The sequence below is a fragment of the Lampris incognitus genome, chromosome 17 (genome assembly GCF_029633865.1).
Source record: "Lampris incognitus isolate fLamInc1 chromosome 17, fLamInc1.hap2, whole genome shotgun sequence".
In the NCBI taxonomy this organism is placed as follows: Eukaryota; Metazoa; Chordata; class Actinopteri; order Lampriformes; family Lampridae; genus Lampris; species Lampris incognitus.
This window is the reverse complement of record NC_079227.1, coordinates 25,191,619-25,215,197: the sequence shown is the minus strand read 5'-3', so window position 1 is coordinate 25,215,197 and position 23,579 is coordinate 25,191,619. Positions and strand designations below refer to the sequence as shown.

At 48.1% G+C, this 23,579-nt stretch overlaps 2 protein-coding genes across 3 annotated transcripts; both read right to left on the bottom strand.

Moving 5' to 3' along the window:
* Positions 1 to 1,939: 1,939 nt before the first annotated feature.
* sncgb (synuclein, gamma b (breast cancer-specific protein 1)) lies at positions 1,940 to 7,556 on the bottom strand. Its single transcript, XM_056296735.1, has 5 exons — positions 7,348 to 7,556; positions 4,029 to 4,070; positions 3,814 to 3,941; positions 3,056 to 3,073; positions 1,940 to 2,041 (listed from the first exon to the last, which is right to left on the bottom strand). The coding sequence occupies exons 1-5, from the start codon at positions 7,466 to 7,468 to the stop codon at positions 1,940 to 1,942; spliced, it is 411 nt and encodes a 136-aa protein (XP_056152710.1). The 5' UTR covers positions 7,469 to 7,556.
* A 1,878-nt stretch (positions 7,557 to 9,434) lies between these two features.
* On the bottom strand, positions 9,435 to 23,550 carry ldb3b (LIM domain binding 3b). 2 transcript variants are annotated; one of them, XM_056296865.1, is made up of 9 exons: positions 23,213 to 23,550; positions 17,660 to 17,811; positions 17,287 to 17,362; positions 13,696 to 13,718; positions 12,391 to 12,570; positions 11,951 to 11,974; positions 10,937 to 11,106; positions 10,623 to 10,659; positions 9,435 to 10,136 (listed from the first exon to the last, which is right to left on the bottom strand). In XM_056296865.1, the coding sequence occupies exons 1-9, from the start codon at positions 23,306 to 23,308 to the stop codon at positions 10,040 to 10,042; spliced, it is 855 nt and encodes a 284-aa protein (XP_056152840.1). In that variant the 5' UTR covers positions 23,309 to 23,550; the 3' UTR covers positions 9,435 to 10,039. The 2 variants fall into 2 exon arrangements, with proteins under 2 accessions (XP_056152840.1, XP_056152841.1); XM_056296866.1 differs by lacking the exon at positions 11,951 to 11,974 and having other exon boundaries at positions 23,213 to 23,547.
* Between the last annotated feature and the right edge of the window lie 29 nt (positions 23,551 to 23,579).

The window sequence follows — 23,579 nt, the reverse complement described above, 5'->3', positions numbered from 1 at the left end:
GTTTTTATTCATCACAGATATATCTAATGAATTGACTGACTAATATTCAAATTACTTCCCCCCTCCTATTACATGCAAACCAGTTTCACAAAGACTAAAAAGCAACACCTAGCCTACCGAATAACAAGCGAACACACTGTCGACCAGCTGATTTCCCCCGTTTTGCATCCCCACGCCGTGAGATACAAAACGGATAAAACGTCTCGACTTGCTCCCTAACCGGGCCAATCCCAAATGAAATCCTGCAAAGCGTGGCCAAGCACGCTCGCTAACCCGGCCAGGATCGATTACGTCAGAGTCAAGCCCGAACGTAGCCGGGCTGAATAGATTTAGGCTCACTTGGAAGTCAAACCCAGATCCAAAAGATGGCCTCATTCAAGGCCTTAATCCAGTTTAAATTCAGGCCCAGACTAGAGAGCCTGTGTTAAACCGAAAGCTTCTTTTCGTTGCTCACGTTGACGCTTCATGAGCCGTGCAATATGTGCCGTATTGCTCCCGCACGTGTTAGATAACCTGACGCAACTCCTGGAATAGCTGTTCTTGCCGCTCCCTCTTGAATTAATTGACACATAAGCACATTGGATTAATGCGGTCAGGTTTGCCGCCGTAACAAGAGAACAAGAGGGAGACGGCACGATGTATTGCTTTCTGGCGGAGAGTTGGGGGAACCCCCCCCCCCGTTGCTAAAATACCAATACGAAACACACTTGAAGCCATACAAAGCTAAATGGGGCAGCTGCTACGCTACGGCTACAACACGTTGACGAGTCATCCTACGTATCTGTTCATGCAGTCTACTGGAGCGACACGCGCGCCTAACTACCACGTGATGGGATGGCGACCTCTCTGCATTGCACGAAATCCCGATAGAAGCCTCTGCAGCATTCACCCGATATACACCTCCGCAGTTAACGCATGCGCCCGCACATATATGCTCACACGCACACAGATACACAGCAAGCAAACACGCGCACGCGCACGCACGCACACGCACATGCGGTTTCTCACACCATCTCATGTTCTGTCTCAGTCACACAGGGAGTTGTTGTTCTTTTGGCTGGTAATGTTGGTCATTCTGTGTAAACCAATGTGTTTGTGATGATACGCACACGCACGCACGCACACACGCACACACACGCACACACACACACACGGACACTCCTATGAACTAAATCCTTTTGCGTGATGACTGCATTTTTCTCTCATCTGCCCTGTATGCGTGTTTCTGGCTGTGTGTTGTACGTATGTATACACATGTATGTATGAAGGGTGGGTGAATGTGTGTGATCGAGGTGCAAAAGTGGATTTCTGCATTTCCTTTGTGTGTGCTAGTGTTTGTGTGTGCGTGTGTGCGTGCGTGTGTGTGTGTGTGTGGTGTGTGTGTGAGAGAGCAGGTCTCCCTATAAGGTGTCAGGTATGCGGTGACAACAACACGGGGGGGTTAACATCATGACAACACTAACACAGGGGTAGGGTGAAGGGGGAGAGAAGCATTGGAGGACAAGCTACAGCTCTCAGAAAAAACATGGTGGCGTAGCGGCACAGGGTTGGGGGTGGGGTGGGGGGCATTACAGGTGACAGAGGAATGTGGCTACCGGGAAAGGCATCGGGAGGTGACGAGACTGAGGGATATGGGGGGGGGGGTCTGGAAGAGTCTCTTTTTGTTTGATTTGGTTCCATAAAGTCACAAAAAAATATGTTGAACATCTGAAGTCTGGTACAGCGAGGCGAGGGCAGCAAGGGACCACCGGAGAGGATGGTGAGGTCCTCGGAACGACTAATATCCCTGAAATGAAAGCAAGAAAGAAAGAGAGAAAGAGAGAAAGAAAGGAGACCAGCAGTCATATCGTTGAGGTTCGTTACACAGACGCAATTAATTGCCCTCCGATTCAGTTCGGTTTAATTAAACCGCCTGCTAACGATGTTGCAGTTATAGACGTCAGCCCACTTCATTTGATGGACCGAACTCCCAGTCGCTGCTCTCCATCCATTCCCTTACCTCCCCACCTTCACCACCTTGCTCCGCTCCCCCATATTCTCCCTGCAGGAAAAGAGAGCGAGAGAGAGACAGAGAGAGACAGAGAGAGGAAAACCAAAATGAAAAACAGAGAAGTGGCTGAGATGATAGGATGACAACATGGTGGGACTTGAATCTCAAGCATCAAAGCTCATTCCCTCCGGCACAAACGCACACACACACGCACACGCACACGCACACGCACAAGAAGGGGGGCTGTGATCTACTGAAGCTGTGAGACTACAAAAGAGCATGCGACAGGGTTTGAACAGCCGTCGTATGGGGGGGGGGGGACTCCCAAATCCCTCTGTGTGTCATCATGCTGCTGTCAAAAGCTGCGGGGACCCAAGCAGCGAGGGGCTCTCGTGTAAGTCACCGGAGTTAGTTGAGCGTTGGAGTAGAAAGGATCACCGCGGCCTATGTGACCGAGCTGTCGCTTGTCACCTGTCAGTCCAGGCTCCGCGTTCCGTACCCTTCCTTCCCATTCCGCCCGAGTGTTGCGTAAAATGCTAAGCCGTTTTTGTGCATGCCATTATTCAAACGCTCATCCGCTGCGCTAGAGATTTAGAGGATCTAGAGGGGAGAGCTTATCGCACTACCTAGGAGAGGCGGCGGAGGCAGGGTTTGAGAACGAGAGGGCGATTCATGTATCATATTCTGAAAGCACACCGGGGTGTGAGCGCCTGAGGGGTCAGAGTGCTGCATGTACACGTGTGCTGCAGAGAGAATCGGGACATTATCAACTCGGTCTCTGTCATGCTGTTAGAGCAGTTAGACTATAAGATGCAACTTATCCTAAAGCATTTATCTGCATGCACGCAGGGACGCATATGCATTACAAAAGGTTGGTATGGCTTCAGTTGAGATTGTTGCCCCATACTGAATGTCTCTCTTCTCTCTGTCCCCCTCTGCACGCTCACTTCGTTAAGTGTGCACTTTGCACTACGGTCGGTAGGAGCATGCAGGGGTTTCTATGCCTCCGTGCCCTAATTGATAACCTATGACCTCTTAACCAACACAGTCCTGTTCAATAGGCACCTCGTGTACAGGCTCCTCCTACCAGGTCAACACGGAAAGACAACAACACACAAACAAGAAGTGATTAGGCAAAAAGCAAAACAAAAAAGACCACCACAATAAAACAACATCACAAAATAATAATAATTAAAAAAACACTTAAAACTAGAATCAGGAGTCGTTGCAAAGCAGTGTAAGTACACGTCTACCACTCAAAGATCAGGATTCAAACTGATCTCAGTAATTGAAAATGTGTTTGATTGACATCTCAAGATGGCTCTAACTCAAAAGTGTTTAATGACAGCACTGCGTCAATCCTTGTGCAGAGCAAGGTTGTCTATTTAGACAGATAAACGTAGAAAAGAAACGTTTTCGTTATAAAAAACGAAACAGTAAAACAAATCTTGAGTTGTTGCAAAATGCATTTTAGCTGCAGAATGTTGCAGCCGTTTCATTCAGCTCATGGAAACAGGAGACTGGGAGCTGCTGTGACCGTTTTTTTTAAAAATGGTTTTATTTTGTGTGCAGAGGGCTCTACCTGGTGGCTGCCTGCCTGCAGTGTGTTAAGACTCAGCACACCATTTAACTTTTCCCACCCCCCCACCCCCTCTGACGTCAGTCTAAATGACCAAAACCTCCTCAATGGTGACCTTGTTGACTTGACCCGGATTGACATTGGCAGTGGGATCGCTTCTGAAGCCCCCCCCCCCCGTCCCAAAGTAATGACCACTGGAATTGCTGGAAACCATGTGTAATCTGTCGCTACCATGGCAACTGACCTGGTTAATCAACCCGGTCGACGCGGCGACGTTCTCGACCCCTTCCACGCTCGCCTGTGACAGATCGTTGGCCCCGGCAACCGTTGCATCCCCGACGATGTTGGCCTGCTCGGTGGTCCTGTTGGCCACTAGGGGCAGACGGAGAGAGAGAGTTATTGAGTTACTAGAGGCTGAAACACGCACACGCACACACACACACACAGAGTTCGTCTGACCTGTGTTTACGCCTGACACGACTCCCTCCTTGGTCTTATTGCCTGGGGAGGAGAAAAGGGGGAAATCGTCATTATTTAAGAAGGAAGGAACCAGTGGCGCATATAAACTGGGAGTGAAATCCCATCGCCCTCTACTTTCGGCATTTCTTTCCTAATTCTGCCCCACTAACGCCTGAACACAGGGGAAGAATAGCGGATGAAGAGTGGCCCGTCTCGTGCTTAGTTTCGGAAGCACGAGACAGACGAGGGCGTGCTGGAACATGAGCGTGTGCTGTTCATGGCGGAGGCAGCAAAATGGCTGCAGACCTAAGCAAACATTCCCGCGGGAATGATATTCAGAAACATGTTTATTTGTTGTTTTGTTTTGCTGTTTGTTTATTTGTTTGTTTGTTTACAAAAGAAGCTCTTTTCTAGCTAGGTCACACAGAAGGTTTTTTTTACATCGCATATTCATAGACCTCTTTTATCCAGGGAATGGCCTATTACTTTGAAATCTGTCCCGCAATTTACTCACAATAATCATATTTCTGTGTGTGCCCCCCTCCCCCCTCCAACCCCTCTGCTCACTATACGACGATCACGGGCAGATTATATGGTGGCAGTTATATAATCTGCTAGATTAGAGAGAGGGGGAGAGAGAGAGAGAGAGAGATCTACTCTAAAATGTGAAGACAGAAAAGAGAAAGGAAGGAAGGAAGGGAGGAAGGGAGGAAAAGAGGCTGGGGTGGACGGGAAGAAGGTTAATTCGCGTGGAAATCCGCCTTCAGAACGGCAGAGTAACATCAGTCATATATTATTGCAGAACCATTGCACACAGCCTTTTTTCTCTGCAACACTTTCACGGACGCAGATGCTGCCACTAAGAATATCCTCCTTTTACCCCATCACCACCCTCCCTCCCTCCCTCCCTCTCTCTCTCTCCCTCTCTCTCTCCCTGTTCGTCCTGCCTCTCTCCATCTCTGCACGCTCTCCATGGTACATGATCCACGTGCCTGAGTACTGAGCACTACACTGCTGCAGTAGAGCCGAACTATCTTCTTGTCTTTCTCTCTCTCCATCTCTCGCACCCACTCGCACACGCACGCACGCGCACGCACGCACGCACGCACACACAGCGATGACACAGCAGAGGGAGCCCCCCTAAAGCCTTGTGCAGGCTTTAGTGTGTGTCCGTGGTTTGCCTGTACAATGTCAAACAGACTTAGTCCGTCATAGTGCGTTTGCGAAGGCACGAGTCACGGGATTAAAACAGATTTTTCTTTTAAGACCCGTTTTTTTTGTGTGAGGCAATTCGAAAAATCAAATAATATGCTTCGATGAGAGGAAATATCTGAAAACTGAAATATCTGCCGGGGCCTACAGAGAGCGAAATCTGTCAAAGAAGCAGAGGAAAGATGGGTCTGTATTTTGAGACATCATTAGAAATGAACACTGACACGTCTTGCACAATTATGTATTTAAAAGGCCGCTGACGGTGGATTTGCTGACGTAGGCACGCCATCAGACCCGCTAAAGGTCCAGCGTTCTTCTAGAAGAACGACTCCTCTTAATACCTTGACCTCTGTGAGAGAGGTCAACATGTGAAGCCTTTCTATCCGGGACAGTCGTTCTGCATCGGTGGATGACAATCCTGTGCAGCCATTACATGACAAGATAAGATGCAGATCATATCTTAGCCCCTGGTTTTTCTGTTACCTCACCGCCGGTGGGGTGCCGGTGGGGTGCCGGTGGGGCCGATGCCCTTCGTCTGGGCCACATGACCTGTGAAATGGTTCTGCACACCGTAGAGCTGAAGAAATCACATCCGCACACATTCACATAACACACACACACACACACGGCACAAACGACGACACACTAGTCCTCTTGTCGGTGCGTGTGCTGTACTGCGGGGCGGATCCGGTAGGTGACCAAGACCAGAGGATGGGATCACTCAAGTGAGGCAACCCGCCTCTCTTGAGTGATCCCATCCTCTGGTCCTCTCTGCAGGTGTCTGCACATCCTCCCCATTTCTCTCTCGCTCCATTTCTTCCCCCTATATTATTCATCTATTCAAATGAGAGCCACAAAACTGAAAGCGCAAAGCTTTTATGACATAACCCCCACCCCACCCCCCACCCCCATCTCTATCCGATTTTCTGGTTCTCCCTTTGTTATTTATATATTCTTCCTTTTAATGTCTCTCCCCTCTGTTCGCTGCAATGATGTGTGCATACACTCACGCTCTCATACCATCCGGCACTCGCACACACACACACACACACACACACACACACACACACACACACACACACACAAACACACACACACATGCAAACACAGACAGTACCCAGGGCCAGACAGGAGGGGGTTTGTGAGAGAGAGGAGTTTGCTGCAGTGCTCAACTGATCCTTACTCGGACAGCCACCTCCCCCGTCCTTCCCCCACACAGATACACGTAATACGTATATAAGCAACTGTCCAGCCACGACAGCGCGCCTTAAAAAACCCCAAAAAGCCATAAATATCTTTTACTGCTCTCGCTCTACCAGTCGCTACGTCAGCACAGCCGCCGCGTGACAGTCTGACGCGTCTCGCCACGGCTCTGGACTGTGACTGAGCCGGACGGAGATCCCGAGAGCACACTGCAGAGTCTGCACTTTCTCTTAGACAATCCCCCCCCCATACCCCACCCCCACCCCAGCAGGCACCACCCCACCCCATCCCAACAACCTCTGCCACAGCCCAGAATTCAGGGTAACCTTGAAATGTGATGCAGTCTGTCACGCCCGTAGGCACACATCACTGAGTCTCCTCACCGGGACCCCCCACCCTGCCACCCCTCCTCTCCCCTCCCCCCACCACTCCCCCTCGGCCTAAAACAGGTCGTCGGGCAAAGTGAAGATGTAGGCTTGTGGCTAACGAGGCCCTGCAGTGTCACCTCTCTCTTTTCTCCCCCCCTCCCCCCTCTGTTCTCCACTCTCTGCCCCCCCCCATTTCATTTCCTCTGCCGTGCCATCCGATCCGTTCTCCGCTGTTAGTGTTCCCTACCACTTCAAACCAGACCCCCCCCCCATCTGCCCTGATCTGCTCCCCCTTCCCTGCCTGTTCCTTCTCACAACTGTCCCAGAATGGCATGCCTTGTGGGACCCCACCCCCCACCACACGAGCACACACACACACACACTAACACACACACACGTGCTCCCATAGGTATACACCTGCACTCGTAGGTAGACGCACATAGCCCCCAACACGTCACATCTTACTCCTCTATGAGCTCCCGACTCTCCAGGGCGGCTTTCTGCTGTAGCTACGCTTGGCTGGACGTGGTACGTACCGACATACATCACCCCTTCCTTGGTCTTGGCTGCGGCCTCCTCCACGCCGGCCTTGGTCTTTTCTGCGGCGGCCACCACTCCCTCCTTGGCCATGGAGAACCCCTTCATCAGTACATCCATCCTGGCCGATGAAAACTACCGTGCTCCCTTGCTCTGAGAAAACGAGAGGCCTTGCCGGTTGAACTGACTGGTGCGTCCAGAGAGCTGGAGAAAGCGTGCTGTACAGATGATGCGTCTGTGAAGAGTGTGTGTGTGTATGTGTATGTGTGTGTGTGTGTGTGCGTGTATGTGTGTGTGTGTGTGTGTGTGTGTGTATGTGTATGTGTATGTGTGTGTGTGCCGGGTGGCTCCTCCTCCCCTAGTGCTGCAATAGAGGCTGAGAGGGCTGCACGGCAGGGCTACAGCATGCAGACTGGGAGAGCAGAGGAGAGTGACTGAGCCAGAGTGAGTGAGAGAGAGAGAGAGAAAGAGAGGGTGCGAGAGAGAGAAAGGGAGAGAGGGGAGGATGGAGGATGATATCGCGTGTGATGGAGGCGGAAAGGCAGAACGTGCTGGATGCTGCAGCGTTTTTAAACGGTGCGGCAGCTGACTCCACCCGTCCCCCTCCCCCCCCCTCGACGCCCTCACTCATATTGGCGCAGCCTCCGACTCGCTGCTTGCATATTTGATTTCGTGTGTCGCTGTCACAACACCTTTCTACACGATGAGCATGTTTGATGTTATTTACAGAATCACTATGTGTGCGTTGCGTAACGGTCTGAGCTAGGAGGGGGGGAGAAAAGGACTTTTACACCATGTGCCTTATGAGATTTGTCATGTGGCCTTGTGATGTTGTATTTCTCACCAATGGCATCACCCTGTACGGCATGTCCCGAAGACAGCGGCGGCCGGGGTGGGGTGGGGGGGGGGGTGGGTAGCCATTTTGGCCGTATTAAAAAAAATGCTCTGTCATCCTTACCTCCTCTTATCTCCCACCTTCCCCGTTTCCTCAGACATGCCCACTCAGCAGCTGGATGGAACCGCCGTCTGCGAATGGATTAATAAATCAACCTTTACGGCACGTAGCCTACACTGAAACGCAATGCAGTGCGTGTCGCGTTAAGTGCACAGATACGACTTCAGTTTGCCGTCTTTTTCAAATCCTGCCGAATTTGGTGGAGGGTTCACAGGGAAGCTATAAAACCCCGCTCTGGCGACCCCCCTGAGAAACAGGGAATAAACTGAAAGAAGAAGGAGACGTATGAAGAAATGACTGCATTCGCCATTATTGCGGGGGTGGGGTGGGGGTGGGGGTGGGGGGGATACTCTGTAAACCCAGACAGAGAGTCCATTTCTAAAAACAGCCCGGATTAAAGTATTGGGATATTTTTATTAGTTGTGAATCGGTGTCGGACTGTCGCAGTGGGGAGGGCGCAGCTCTCACTGTATGAAGCCACACTGTCCTCTGGTGGCCATTATGAAAATGACATCATGACGCAGCACTGGCGCTGCTGCAAAAAAGGCCTACTCGGATATTTTACGTCCAAATTACAGGATGTCATCGTTTCTCCCTTTCTCCTTCTGGTGCGGTACCTTATCCCCCTTTATCAGATCGTTTAGCAGACTCAGATTTGAACTTGTAAGAGGGAAACACGGAGTGACTACAACATAAACCTTCGCCAGTGAAGAACATGATTGCACCTAGAATCAGAATTTGCACGTTCTTCTCTGGACAGCTCGGTCAATATAATTTGGATATATAAACGAATCTCCCTCAAAACGAGAAGGTCTACAAAGAGAGGCAAGCTCCCCCCCCCCCCGCCTAAGCATTGTTTTTGTGTGCATTTTGTTCAAACATCATGAACAAAATGAAACTTGGGGTTACTCAGTTACTCATGATGCACCCCTGTTAACCAGGACATTGTGTGTTTCATAGCCCATGTCACCAATAACACAGCTAACTTTGTTAATCTTTGGCTTCTTTTCCTCCGCCAAAATCACATATGTCCAGAAAATGTGTCGTACATCATTCGCCGGTCATTTCAGGAGCGATAGTTTGGCTCCATTTGGGGGTTGAGACGTTGCAAAGATTCACACAGCCATATGGTTTAGAGAAAATATTTATTCACATTGCTCTTCATACATTTGCCGTGTGCATTTTTACAGTTTCTGTGCATTTGGATAAAGTAAGGGAGTGTATTTGTCTTCATGCGCCCTCTCAAAAACATGCTCTGTGACATATCCAACTCAGTGTGTACTGTGCACCTACAGGGACATTAAACGGTACGTGATCAGTCTTACAGTTTCACTCGACATTTTTTTTTTGTACAATCGCCTTTCACTTACGAGAGACGGGACCCGGAAAAAAAAAAGAAAAAAAAAAAGGAACCAGACTAGAAGGGAGGGTAGGTCTTAGCAGTAGATAGATACATGGGACAGGTACGGGTCATATGGAGCGTATTAACAGATGAACAGAAAAGCACTCTCACTAACAGTTAGTATCTTGCAATCTACTGATCTAGGCCAACACATTAACTCGCATTACCAAGGAGTCCCTGTCTCTTCCTCTTCTGCTCCTCACCTCATTATATTTGCTCTCTCTCCTCCTTTTCACCCTACCGTGCTGCCATATACATTTTCCAATCTTGTGTTCACCTGTCTGTCTGTCTGTCTGTCTGTCTGTCTGTCTGTCTCTCCTCCCTCTGTTTGTCTTTACTCCTGGATGTTGAGGATCTGTGCCGACAGTCCATGGTGCCAGTTCTTCAGTTTGGCAAAACGAGGGCCCTTCATCTCGGACTCAAATTTCTCTCTGAGGGTGATGAATTGTCAGGAAAGGAACGTTAACAACATGATACAATACAATATGATGAAACAACGTATATGACACCTTGTTTTTTTAAACGATGCACGTTGAGGAATGCGGGGACTCTCGGGGGACTGCGAATTTATGTGAACAGATAAATTAAGCCTACAGAGAACGCAACCCCCAACACAAATCTAGATTAGATTAGATTGTTTTATTAGCCACATGACCAAGGCCGGTGGAATTTGTTTTTCGGCACACGTTAAACTCTGCAGCACAATACATACATGGACAACAGCAGACACGCCACATATTATCACGAACAATACAGTTACACAGTAACAGAAACAAACATATTACGCACAACAATTAGTGAAATGATAGCATGCATGCCAATGGTGTGTGAGGAGGGGACGATAGGGAGGAATTCAGAGTCCTGATAGCTAGGGGAACAGTGAAATGTGTGTATGAGCCAAAGTGCTAGCCTCTTACCTTGACTTCTGTAGGGCCTCCTCATCTGGGTCTTGCACTGCATGGAGAGGAATGGATGAGAGAGTTGGTGAGGACAAACACTACGACTCTGAACAGGATAAGAGGTGTACATTTAAAGAGTTTCGAGGAACATATAAGGGCAGAGGATAAAGAGAAAGGGTAAGATGAAGCCACTAGGGGGACTTGTATCGAAGAGTATCAGAAAATGCTGAACAAAGGAAGGGAGGGAGGAAGGAGCAAAGGAGCAACAGTAAAAAAAAAAAGTAGAGCAAAATTCAAAGGATAGATAGATATGTATAGATTTGTATACTGACTGTATTCAGTGCCAGTGATGTGAGCTAAGATCCTGAAGCTCTTGGATTGCAGGTTGGCAGCACGGCGGGCCCATTCCGCCATTTCCTGGCTCCTGTCACCTGGCCTGATCACTGCCTGATACACTGGGGATGCACAGTCTATCACTGGGTCCTTAACAGGCAGGGCACCACTGGAAGATTCACACACACTGTTAGAGTAGTGGGTGGGGTGAGTGTGTGTGTGTGTGTGTGTGTATGTGAGCATATATATGTAGTATACCAGTGTGTTTGTACTTGTCTCTGTGACAGAGAGAGAGAGAGAGAGAGAGAGAGAGAGAGAGAGAGAGAGCATATATGTAGTATACCTGTTTACTTGTGGTGCTTGTATCTGTGTGTATGTGTGATTATGTGTGTGTGTGTGTATGAGCATATACCAGTTTGTGTGACGCAAATAGCGCTGTTCCATTGTTTTACTTTGAACAGACTCTGATTAGTCCTTCTGTTGTTGTGAGTTTGACTGTAAAGTGCTCCAACATCATTCTGTGCTGGGTATTAGGTGTGTGAGTCAGTATTGACCAGGCGGTAGTCGATCGAGACTTGTTATTGGTCGATCGGAGCATTCCAGTTTCACCCAAGTCCCATCGAGACCTTGTGACATTCATGCTAATGGACTTTTGTTTGTTTGTGAAGAGGACTCCATCCCGGTGCAAAACCCTGAACACATCCTACATTCTCACATTCCCAACAAATTTCCTTCGGTTTCACACGGTCAAGCAAATTACACATAGTACGCAGAGGACATTTCAAAACCACAAAAAAAATGCAAAATCTTACTTTAGTCCTTTAGTCCGGCATACTTTGCCACACTGTTCTCGGTTTTTCACAACAGTATTGGGGATATTAGCTCATGAGACAAATAATGACGCAATGCACAAGCTGTTACCAAACCATGAGACAGAGGAGACACATATATGAGAGTTGGGCAACCCATATATGAGGTGAGTATGGACGGAATAGGAGTACTGCTGTACTTACGCCAAGGGTGAGCCCGCCTCCTCACTGAGGTCACGTGATCAACCGGGAAGGAAAGGACGAGGAAGAGGGGAGGAGGAGCGGGTGGACAGCGCAGCACAGGGGTGATTGGTTGTGGATGGAATGACCGGCGGGAAGGGGGTGAGAGGCAGGGAGGATATAGTGTTGACACAGACAACAAGGAAAAGCTCCGTACTCAGACACCTCTAAGCTCTCAAGAGTGGTAGCAATGGTATTTGTTCGAAAAGCCATTTTCATGCTCTAATTATAAATAAACAGCAGACCTTTTTAGGCTTAATATTGTTTGTTTTTTCCCCCAAAAAGTCAGGCCTAACAACAGGTCCAATGGCGGGTTTCGCGATTCTGGGATGATCAAATAGAGTAGGGTGTGTGTGGGAGGGTCTGTGGAGGAAGTGAGGTTAGTCAGGTGCGCGTGTGCTCACCCCTCGTGTCCCTTGGCCTGCGACTGTCCTGCGATGGCGTCCATGATGGCGTCCTGAGAGTACATGCTGATTGGCGTGTTGTACTGGGCGTGTACGATGGTGGCCTTCCCCCCAGGACCCCTCACCTCAATGGGCTTGTGGGTGGACAGGGCCGAATCTTTCAGAGCTATGGGGTTAAAACTGGGAGTATACTCCACACTATCAGTGTCATAAGGGTCAAGGGTCAGTAGATCGAGGGGCGGGGGGAACAAGCAGACGGAGGACGGACGGAAGGAAAGGAAAAGACCAAGAAAGCAAAAAAAAAAAAAAACCCAGACAATATAGGAGACACTGAAGTGAAGGGAGCGACATGTAGGTTGACATGTAGTACCAAGACTGACCGACAGAGGATAATATGCTATTACTTCACATTTCCTGTGGCCAACGCTCTCTGCAGGTCTTCATGCAGGTACATTCAATAAGATGGAGCATACCACTGTGTCAGTCATGAAACAGAGGCTTTGTCCACAGTGGCTAAACTGAAAATTTGCAGATTCTTGATAAACTCTTTTTTGGCACCATTTAAGGCAACAGCCAAAAATAATAAAGCAATAAAAAAAAACTTTTAGCAAGTGCTCAAGTCCGCAAACTACTGTACAAGCCATAAATGCCACCATTTCATGTCAAACCGCCACTATTACCAGACAGACTACACGCTGCAGTTTTTAAAAGGACAAAAAAGCAAAATGCACACGACAACACACAAAAAACTTAAATCTTACGTATACACACACCATGGCTTAACATGTATCTGTATAGGAGGCGCGAATATGTATGAAACTGATGGTTCACTCGTGCATTAAGATGCACAAATGTAAATCCATTCATGTTTGAAAGATCATACAAAGGCGCCCGGGAGGGAGTTAATGACGCATGTCAGATTTCCAGCCTGTGGCTTTATTAGTGCAGTTGCACGGAAACAAATAACCAGCAAGCTCAGTATGCTTTTGTAGCATGTTAAGCGCTGCATGACGTCATAGACACTGGCCGCGTCCGCTATGGACACACACACACTGCACACATCTGTGCTACGCCCACATCTGAACGAATCTGACCGTAGATACAGCGACACACACAATGCCACTGCAATCATCAACCGAGCGTGGAATTAAGCACTGACACCGCAAAACTCTGCTCTCCAAATACTTTCTCCTCCCCCCCCCCACACACACAAACACACACACACACACACACACTAACCAATGCGGAGTTAATTCAATGCACATACTCAAACACAGAATACAAGCAATTACTGATGGTACTGACTTTGCAGCTGTGTTTGCAATGACCTGTAAAAAAAAAAAAACCAGAGGGGGGGAAAGATGGAGAGAAAGATAAGAGACAGACACCAGAGAGATGTAGACGGTGAGAGGCACGGAGAGGTAACGCTATGAATGAAAACAGTGATTTGCGGATGAAGAAACTGCCCTGTGTGTTGTGCGGGAACCGTCTCACATACAGTTCAACGCTGCCACAATGTCCACAGATCAGAATAGCCGCTGTGTGTCATCGCCGGGCTATTTCCCAGCTTTAAATGCATCCCTTCAGCACTGACTGACAAGAGCAGACGCGCCTCGGTCACATGACCGAGGGGAGTGTGGAAACGTGCACACGCACGCACGCGCATTGATGCGAAACCTATAAGAAATGATCGCTTCTCCGCTGTCTATCAGAATAGGAGCCATCGCAAATACAGGCACGCCGAGTGACGCGTAAAGGGCAGGTGGGACGCCGCCTTACCGGTTCGTTCGCATTCAGGGAAGGGATCTGAGGGGGCGTCCAGGGGATTTGGACTGATGGAGTGTTACTGGAGAGGAACATTCCATGACCATGGAGAACAGCTGTTCCCCTCTGTGTGTGTGTGTGTGTGTGTGCGTGCGTGTGTGTTATGTGAATGTGATCTAATGCAATGTGGTTTGCTGTGCAATGATAATTTTGTCATCATCATGCCGCCGCCTGCATGAGCACACGTTCCATGACACGTTTCACTGTCCCGACTTACCAGCCGTGTTGCCACGAAGCTCCTCCGGCTTCAGAGGGGAATAACATCAGTGGAGATTGATACTTGGGACATGATATGTCGGGGCTTAATCAGCTCCCGTAAGTACCGCAGTTTTAGACGACCCCCCCCCCGCAGGCCTAGTAGACCCTATATTCAACTCCAGCCATTCGTTCCTATGTCCTATACGACAAACAACCCGGTTTGTGGCGCTACGTCCTGCCCAGGCACGAATGAATTTGGAATAGCTTGTACGAAACAGCGGAAGGACCCTTTAATGTCTCCCTCTTATGATCTCAGCAACAACAAAAACGAGCAAACCAACCTTTCAACCAAATCATTGATTTCTGGGGCAAGTAGGAGTAAAAAACTTCCGGATGTAACAAGCACAGCTCCGCCTTTCCACCCGGATTCTCTCGCTTTCCCCCCATAACTCCGTTTCATTTGCGTGACATGGAGAGCTGCCAGAGCAGCGCAGACATCCGAACGGGGCATTGAGGTCACTTAAGGTGGTCTTTAGTATAGTTTCTAAGATCGGTACGACAGGACCTCGGATGACCCCGTAATCCGACACAGCTCACCTGCTGCTCTGTTACCTGGAGTCTGGCCAGGTGTGTTGGCAGTTTCGTGCACTGGGAATCGGGCACACGTGAGAGAGGAATGTATCCAGGGATGATGAGGGAACACAGAGAGCCGTGTTCAGGACGTTCAGCACCGTCCTGGTACTGTGAACTCAACCGGGCGAGGGTACAGAGAAATGTTACGTATGTCCCATTCCTCTAGTGTGTGCTACATGTAGGGTTGGGGACACGCTACGCCCTGCGACCTGTCAAAGACAGTGAATAGTGACTTAGTCCGTTAGTGCAAGTTCATCTCATTCGTGACGTTACTTGGTGTTCAATTAGAAGGTGGGCGTTAAAAGGGAAATTTCGCCGCCTATAACCTGAACGTCAAGTGAGTCCTGATGGTGTAGCTAGTCTTTTACAACTGTAACCGCTTCGGTGGAATTCTTTTTTTTTGCCAAAGAAATCGACGTTCCCCTGCCAAGAGAGCCGGTGTGCATTGCCTGCATGTGCTAGCTGCTAGCATACATTGCGCTAGAGTTTCTTAGCAAGCGAGATCAGAAAATGAACATCTCATTCAGCCAATCTGCCATGTGGTTCTCCTGACATCCACTGAGGTCAGTGACGAGTGGAAGTAAACCAGTTTACTATAGTGGGGTTACGGCGATACAAACACAGCATTGGCGTTTATTGTGTATGTTATTCATGGGTTTCAGTCACGTGGTTTTTGTTGCTATGACCGCCATCTTGAGGACCGCGGTCCCCGGGAAGTTTGAAAGACTGTCCAGAATCGTTCACTTAACCACGGAGGAGAAGCAGCGTTATCTGCAAAAAAACGAATTTTTAGAATTGGATCCTTATCTTCTATCCAAAGACCAATTAACCCCACTTCATTCTGCTATAGATCTTCCTAATTTTACGTTTCACGACGTTTACGTGTACCTCGTCCACAATCCCCCACAAAGCCTTCAAAAGCACTGAAGCCTACCGCTACTTCACCGCAGGATGGGTAAAGGACGTCAAAATGAATCATGTAAAAACGAAAAGACTGTTCGAGTTTACAGGAAGGGTAAGTGACAGTCTGTTGATAAATGTCATATTAGCATCAGTGCACAGGACACATCTATGAAGCTAGCTAGCCTTGCAACAAGACGGTCTTGTTACAAGGTTATGAAGCTAACGCGGTAGCCAGCTAGCTAACGTTAGCTACTTACCCGAAACAAAGTGCTCACTGCATAGCCTGGAGTGTTCTGTGGGAATCCAGTGGTCCCTTTTGATCGCTGCGATCCATTTATTTCGACGATCATGGTTTTTAGGGATTCTGTAAAATTGTAATCCAGTTGTTTGGGACTTTTTGTGGTCACAGCACAACAGATCGAAGGCATCTTGGCATCCGTTGGTCCTCAAGATGGCGGTGTGACTCACCACTCAAATGACGTGAACCCATGAATAGAGATGGTGACCCCATGACGTAAACATGGAAATGAGGTTGGAAAATTGGCGAAATTTCCCTTTCATAGTGAAGTTAGACCCTCATTTGTTAGAACCTATTTTTCTCTGAGTGTTATTTAACCTGGTATTTCCACTTTCCTGAGATTACCTACCCTAAGAACGACAGTCCGCTGGCAGCCGCCGGGCCCTCTCCTAATTTGCCCTGCATCTGGGCCATTTCCTTTAAAGTCTGGGCCGAATAAAGACCAATGGGAGAATTGTACTGCCCCCGCTGGCCGGGTGGTGAAACTGCAGCTGTTGTAGGGGAGACGGGGGATTTGACTGGGGATAGGAGAGAGGTGGCAAAGGCAGTGGGCTCTGTTTTCTTTTGCTGAATCTGAACGAGATTCTTTTTGGAGGGTTGCTTAGTCAGTCCATAAGTCACTGGCTGCTCCATTTCCACCTCCTCTTCAACAACTTTAGGCCCGACTTCCTCTTTCAATTCCTCTTTTACCACCTCCTTCAAAAGGATGAGATGTGTGATTGATAGAGAGATAGACAGATAGATAGATAGATACATAGGTAGACAGGTAGATACTGCCCTGACGTTCCTGTGGTCGCATTTTGAAGTCTGTACACTAGAGAGCAGCAGAATACAGCCTGTGGCCCGATGCGTGTCGGTATTAAGAAGAGGTACAGAGGGAATACAAGCACACGCTCAGATGAACACAAAATACATTTTATGTCAGTGCAGCAATGTGCTCTGTTTTTGCGCTGATCAGTTGCTGTGTATCGAATGTCTTTGCTTGTGTGTGTTTGTTGAGATATGCATCAACCTGATGAGTACGCCAGGTGTATTCATACCTTCTGGTGTGGGATGACGGGCATGGGAGAATCCATTCTAGGAGTTGCTGTGGGAACTGGTGCGGGACGTCTTGATCTAAAGAAGGAACGACAATAATCTATTGGTAGAATTCATTTGATTGTGTTTGCGTGTGTGCCTGTGTGTGTGTGTGTGGGGGGGGGTGTTGAAAACTTACAGGACTCTTCAGAAGATATTGTTTGGTGCCACCTATGGCCGGGGAACATTTATAGCTCACTTGGTGCATTTTCATTTTATCTTCAGCATCCCATCCCCCATTGAATGTAGCGCAGCGTGTTTTGTGTGTATGATCTCCTTCTAGACAACATACTTAGCATGTCTGTGTAGTGTGCTGAGTTTGCTTAAGTAGTTTACTTCTGCATGGTGAGGGCCAGGTTGGAGGTGGCAGCCTTGATCTTGTTCTGGGCCTCCAGGTGCGTCATCCCCTCGGTGCTGACCCCGTCGATGGCTGAGATGATGTCTCCCTGGGCCAGACTGCCCCCAGCCGCCTTGCTACCTGGGGTTATCTACGGAGGAGGGGTTCAGTTTATTTAAAGTGATGCGGACACAGATTCCACGGCAAATGTGGCCATGCAAATGTGTGTAAAGTCACACATAAGAAACGTAAGAAGGTATTATGAGTTGTGTGGTTGTAGCGATGCCCTCAAATGCGCAAACACACTCACACACATACAGTGACAAACACCTGTACACATACACCTGACATACGTGTGCACACACATTCAGTTCATCTGCACATGTGCACACGCACACACGCGTGCACGCACGCACGCATGCACACGCACGCACACACACACACACACACACACACACACACACACACACACACACACACACACACACACACACACACACACATCAGTGAGAATGTCTGCAACAAGCTCTAGATCATATGATTCCTGATTCCTTCACAAGACCAAGTCCCAAAAGAACTATTTTCACTTTTTCCGGCCCTAAATCCAGTCCTTGGGCTACTGTTGAATAGCAAGATATTTGACCCAAATGCCGAAAAAGAAATACCATTTCTGTTCAATTTACTGTTTGAGAGGTTCCCCCCCCCCCCGGTCTCAGATCAGCTGATGAATGACGTCTTCTGGGTAACAACTCAGAACTGTTATTCATTCTGTGCTGGGTACCAGGCCAAGAAATGGGGCCGATGAAAAATTGCTTTAAATGTGAGGAGAACAGCTGACAGAGGGATGTAGATGAATCTATAAGATCCATATCTGAGTGGCAGGATGACATTTCCACGTTAAACGAGCCAGTGAACTGGAAAGGTACAGCCATCTGAGACTAATTAAGCCGTACAGCGGTACACAGGACTGCCTGACACAGAAAAGATGACTAAATGTGTCGTTTAGCATCTTACTCGGATTATTTTTTACATCCGCTGCGAAGACTAGGAAAAATAAAAGACACTGATAAGCAGACAAGTGATTTTGCGCTGGTAGGAGAAATGGCAGTCCTGGTTTCCGAGGTGGCAGAGCGGATCTAATCTCGATCTAATGCAGAATCTAATTGTGCTGGTAATGTCAGTAACTGTGCACGGCTAAAAGCTGCTGTGATGAAATTGGCCCTGGACGGGGGAATATGACTGGAATCTGGGAGCAGAAACTGGGGGGCCCGATTCTGTTTACATGACCTCCGGATAACCTTTAAGACTTGGATAGATAAACCCCCAAGTTGCTTTTTTTTTCTTTATGGAAAAAAAATAGGATGCTTTTATAGTGGGGCTGCAGTGCTGTATAACCTCTATAATGAAATTTACAGAGGTTTCGGTCGCGTGCTCTTTCTTTGCATCGAGATCCCGAAGGGCTCATTCGATAGTGGCAAAATACGCAAGAGAAGAAGAATCTCACACTGACCGCTGTTCTTATTTCCGTTTAGCTCAAGCTGCACTCTGCGGCACGCTCTGTGGGGCCTGTTGGCTGGCGTGCGAGCCTGAACCGAACTGAAACGCAGCAGCGCAGCACGGCGGAGACTTCTACTCGCCCGTCCAAATAGAAAAGTTTGTAGTGAGCTCAGCACCGGGGAGCCACGAGATGCTTGGAGCGTACATGTGGTCTAGGCTTACAGGCGACTCGTTAAACGGTTAAAAATAAGCACTGCTGTTGATGCTTGCTGCTTCGTTCTGTTTGACCCCACTTGGTCAACCCCCCTCACTCCCCTGTGAAGGGCACCTGCTGCTGACACTCATACAGACTTCACTGACACTCTCCCTCTCCCTCTCTCTCTCTCTCTCTCTCTCTCTCTCTCTCTCTCTCTCTCTCTCTCTCTCTCTCTCTCTCTCTCTCTCTCTCTCTCTCTCTCTCTCTCTCTCTCTCTCTCTCTCCTCTCTCTCTCTCTCTCTCACACACACACACACTGTCCTTTCCTTCATCTTCATCCTCTGTTTACCGACAGCGTGCTACCTACCACTGTACTGTATGATGATCATTCATCTACTGGCTGACTGACTATAATAATTATGCTACCATCTGTATTCCCATTAGGCTCATACCCCCACTACCTTAAGCACAGAAGTGCTTGTCTTTGTAGTCTTTGTGTCTAACCCCCCCCCTCCATTTCTCCAGCTTTCAGCCGAGTCTCTTTCTTGTTACTTCGCTGACTTTCAGTCAATTTCTAAACTACTCCTTTTCTTTTCAAACCCCTCGCTCTCCCCCCAGCGCTTTTCTAATGCATTCACTACTTTTGTGTCAAGTGTGTGGAAGACCGCCTTTCCAGCCGTGCGTGCATCAGAAGCGGGAGTCCCTAATGAGTGGAGAACAGAGTCTGGATCATCTGGTAGAAAATAGACAGCACTTTGCCAAGTTGACTGAAATCAATTGCACATGCACACATGCAGACAGCTATATAAATCTGTCACACGTCTCTTTTCATATTCATCACCCCCTGCTAGGTCCATCTTTGCTGATGCTTATTCAAACATGCCAAATACTCGCATGTATTGGGGTGAAGAAGAAGTGCTTGACAAATTGGTGTTGATAGAAATGCGGCATTCACCGGCCTATACAAATTATGCCAGGTCAGCCCTGTGGGTTAGCTAGAGAATAGGTTAGCTAATGGCTAAGGTGAGGTCAAGGTAAGCACTGCGTTAAGGTTAGGGTTAGGTAGAGGTAGAGGTAGAGGTTAAGTCAGGTTAAGGTAGGTTAGGTTAAGTTAAGGTTAGCTCAAGTAAGTGGGGCTGAGGGAGCAGAGACACACGCTCCCCAGATATGCCCGCTTTGGAAAAGGTTTGACATGCAGAGGTGGCTAGATTTCTACCACTCCGGAGCCGCTGAGTTTAAACGAGAGGTTTCAGGCGGCATCTTTGCACATGCATTGGACCTGTATTTGACTGTTGATTGTACCCGTGTCCAATTTAATAACTCAGTTAGCCAACAGTTATAACTTATATCCGGTCATAAACAGATCACATTTGGTCAGTCAAAGGTCAGAAACACATATTTATCCAGCAGAGACATCTTGGTAACAGATTAAGACCGGCATGGTAAGATTGCTACTGACGTTATCACCTGAATTTGGGCTTTTGTTATTTTTATTCTTTCTGTAATCTCTACATTTCCACTCTGCAGGCTGGTTTGCTCTTATAAAGTGGACCAAGGTTGCATGGCGAGTAACCCAATGAGCGAATAAATTCTTCATCTCAACAGTTGTCTAGAATAAATATAAAGACCACGGGATTTCTCTATTTAAAATTAGAGAGGGTGGTCACACAACTCCCGTCAGGGATGTCTGGGGCCCAGAGCTCAGCTAACAGGATCCAAGGAATGCACTGTTTGCCTCATCCGCTTTCCTTTTTCCCTTCTTAGTTCCTCTGCAAAAGAAGGCTGAAATCTGAACCAACCCCAGGGGTGCTACTTCAAACCGTAACGTCACCGCGAATTGTCATGTTAAGCCGCAGTGTTTTATGGCTATCTGTCGGAGCCCTTCCTCATCCCAGGATGAACGCATATCCAGCAGTACTGTGTCATATTGGACATGGATCAAAGCTTGCATGGTTGCTGTAGCCCGGGATCAGACAACAATAAAAACAGATGTTTGGAGCCTATCATTAACATTTGAAATCAATAAGGCTACCTGAATCAGACCTCAATACAACACACACCTGAGCCCTCGTGTGCAAAATGCCTGCACGGACACAGAACCGTGCACGCGCGCAACATGCACGCACGCACGCATGCAAACACACACAGAAGTGTGTATTCACAAATACATGCTCATTTATGTGCAGATGAGCACTCACAGAGGAATAATAAATTTGATAGGTGGGAGTAAAAAGAACAATGCCACTGAGTGTAAATAGCAGCATGACTATGCCACACATCTCCATCCAATAAAGCCAACAGTGAATGATCAGACTTTCCTTCACCTCCCTAATCTCTCCCTCTGTGTCCCTCATAGATGCTTCTTTGTACTTCTTTCTCTGTCCATACATACATGCTATCATCCATCCATCCATCTATCCATCCATCCATCCATCCATTAATCAGTCCATCCATCTCTTAATTCATTCATCCAATTATCTAATTAGGATTTCTCTTTCCCTTTATTACCCCATCTATACATTCCTCCATCCATCTTCCTCCCCCTCCCTAATGTGTTCATCCATCCATTCATCCATCTGTGCATCTATTCACCCATGATGAAACCATGCATTGCTTTTTAAATAGACGCCAAGGAGCGGTTCCAAAAATCTGTAACTGAAACTGATTTACAACGGAGAGAAATTAAGCTTACTAAATGTAACACAAGCTGCAATGGCTTTCCCTCGCTCCCTCTCCTCCTCTCTCACACGCTCTCTCGCTCTCTCGCTCTCTCGCTCCCTCTCCCCTATCTCTAGCCAACCTCTCTCCATCTACCTCTCCTCCAATGCTATTTAAAGGAAATGCTGTAAATACACCAGCAGACCTTGCTGCTCCTGTCAGAGAGAGAGAGAGAGAGAGAGAGAGAGACTCATTCAGTGCTGTAGTAATTAAAACTGAGTAAATATTTACAGTGACCCTTAATTTCTAAGTCTTTGTAAACGTTACCCGTTGCGCTCATGCTTATGTATGGAAGCATTTACTCTTAACCTTAACAGCACAGACGGCGGTGCAACTTACCATAAGCTAATCGTGACTCCATCACACTAAACGTGTTTGAGCTATCAAACCACCTGCAAGCACCAAACCAACACAAACAACCTGTAGACTGCCGGTGGGTACGACACCAGAGCATGCACAAAACGAAATAACGTGTGTCTGAAAATAACTACGAACTTCAACAGTTTTTATCTTTTCATACAATGATTCAACTTTGACTTGAGCAATTAACCCGGGCAAAGCTTTTGCGGGTGAGGTAAAACGTGTCAGAGGCAAACGGGATTTCTATCTGAGGGAAAATGTTTCAGGAGTCTTTCCACGGCTGCTCTGTTCCACAATCCTGCAGAGATTAAGGTCTGTACGGGCTATCGGCTGCAGGTATTACAACATTACATAACTGCTGCTTAACCATTGGCCAACACATAATCACACTTGCACACACACACACACACACACACACACACACACACACACACACACACACACACACACACACGCGCACACACACATGCACACACACGCATGCACACACATGCATGCACGCTCACACACACACCACACAGAACTTTTTGTACACACACACATATGCCATAGTTAACACCAGCACACGCTCACAAATGCACAGTAGTGTGTACACGTCCATCCACACTCAAATGGCTTTAACTCAAAATTCAGATCAGCCAGTGTTTGTCACTACGTGAGTTGCTTTGCACACACGCCGCATAGCGGTTTTTGCCGTCGTCTGTGAGCTACTTGAGCGGGAGTTCACCCCTCTCAGCCTCTTGTTAATGTGCCTGTGAAAGGTTTGATGTTTTGCCCTTACCCTGGAAATGGTAAGGGGCATGTTGAAGTCCTTCCCTCCCTGTAGTCGGAAGCCCCATGGTGCAGGGCCGTTCAGAGTGACCGTGTAAGTACCCATCTTGGACTAATGAAACACCGCAAAGGTTAAAACTCCTCCTTCGGCTCCCTGGCTGTCTTGTTTCCCCGGTTTCTCTTGGCTCCCTGGTTCTCTGTCCTCCCCCAGCTGTCCTTCTCTTTCGCCCAGGCTGAGATTCGGTGGTCGTCTCTCCTTCGTCGGTCCTGGGTGCTCGCCCCTCTCTCTCTCCCTGTCTGCTCCCAGCTCTCAGGACAAACACTCAGGGGGTTGGGGTGTGTGTGTGTGTGTGTGTGTGTGGTGGTGGTGGTGGGGG

Excerpts from the sequence above, each read along its gene's own strand:
- sncgb (XM_056296735.1), bottom strand. The coding sequence starts at position 7,468 with ATGGATGTACTGATGAAGGGGTTCTCCATGGCCAAGGAGGGAGTGGTG. Across the intron at positions 4,071-7,347 it reads GGAAGGGGTGATGTATGTCG|GCAATAAGACCAAGGAGGGA; the intron begins GTACGTACCACG and ends TCTCCTCCCCAG. Across the intron at positions 3,942-4,028 it reads CGTGTCAGGCGTAAACACAG|TGGCCAACAGGACCACCGAG; the intron begins GTCAGACGAACT and ends GTCTGCCCCTAG.
- ldb3b (XM_056296865.1), bottom strand. The coding sequence starts at position 23,308 with ATGGGTACTTACACGGTCACTCTGAACGGCCCTGCACCATGGGGCTTC. Across the intron at positions 17,812-23,212 it reads TGCCCCTTACCATTTCCAGG|ATAACCCCAGGTAGCAAGGC; the intron begins GTAAGGGCAAAA and ends CCTCCTCCGTAG. Across the intron at positions 10,137-10,622 it reads GAGGCCCTACAGAAGTCAAG|AGAGAAATTTGAGTCCGAGA; the intron begins GTAAGAGGCTAG and ends CATCACCCTCAG.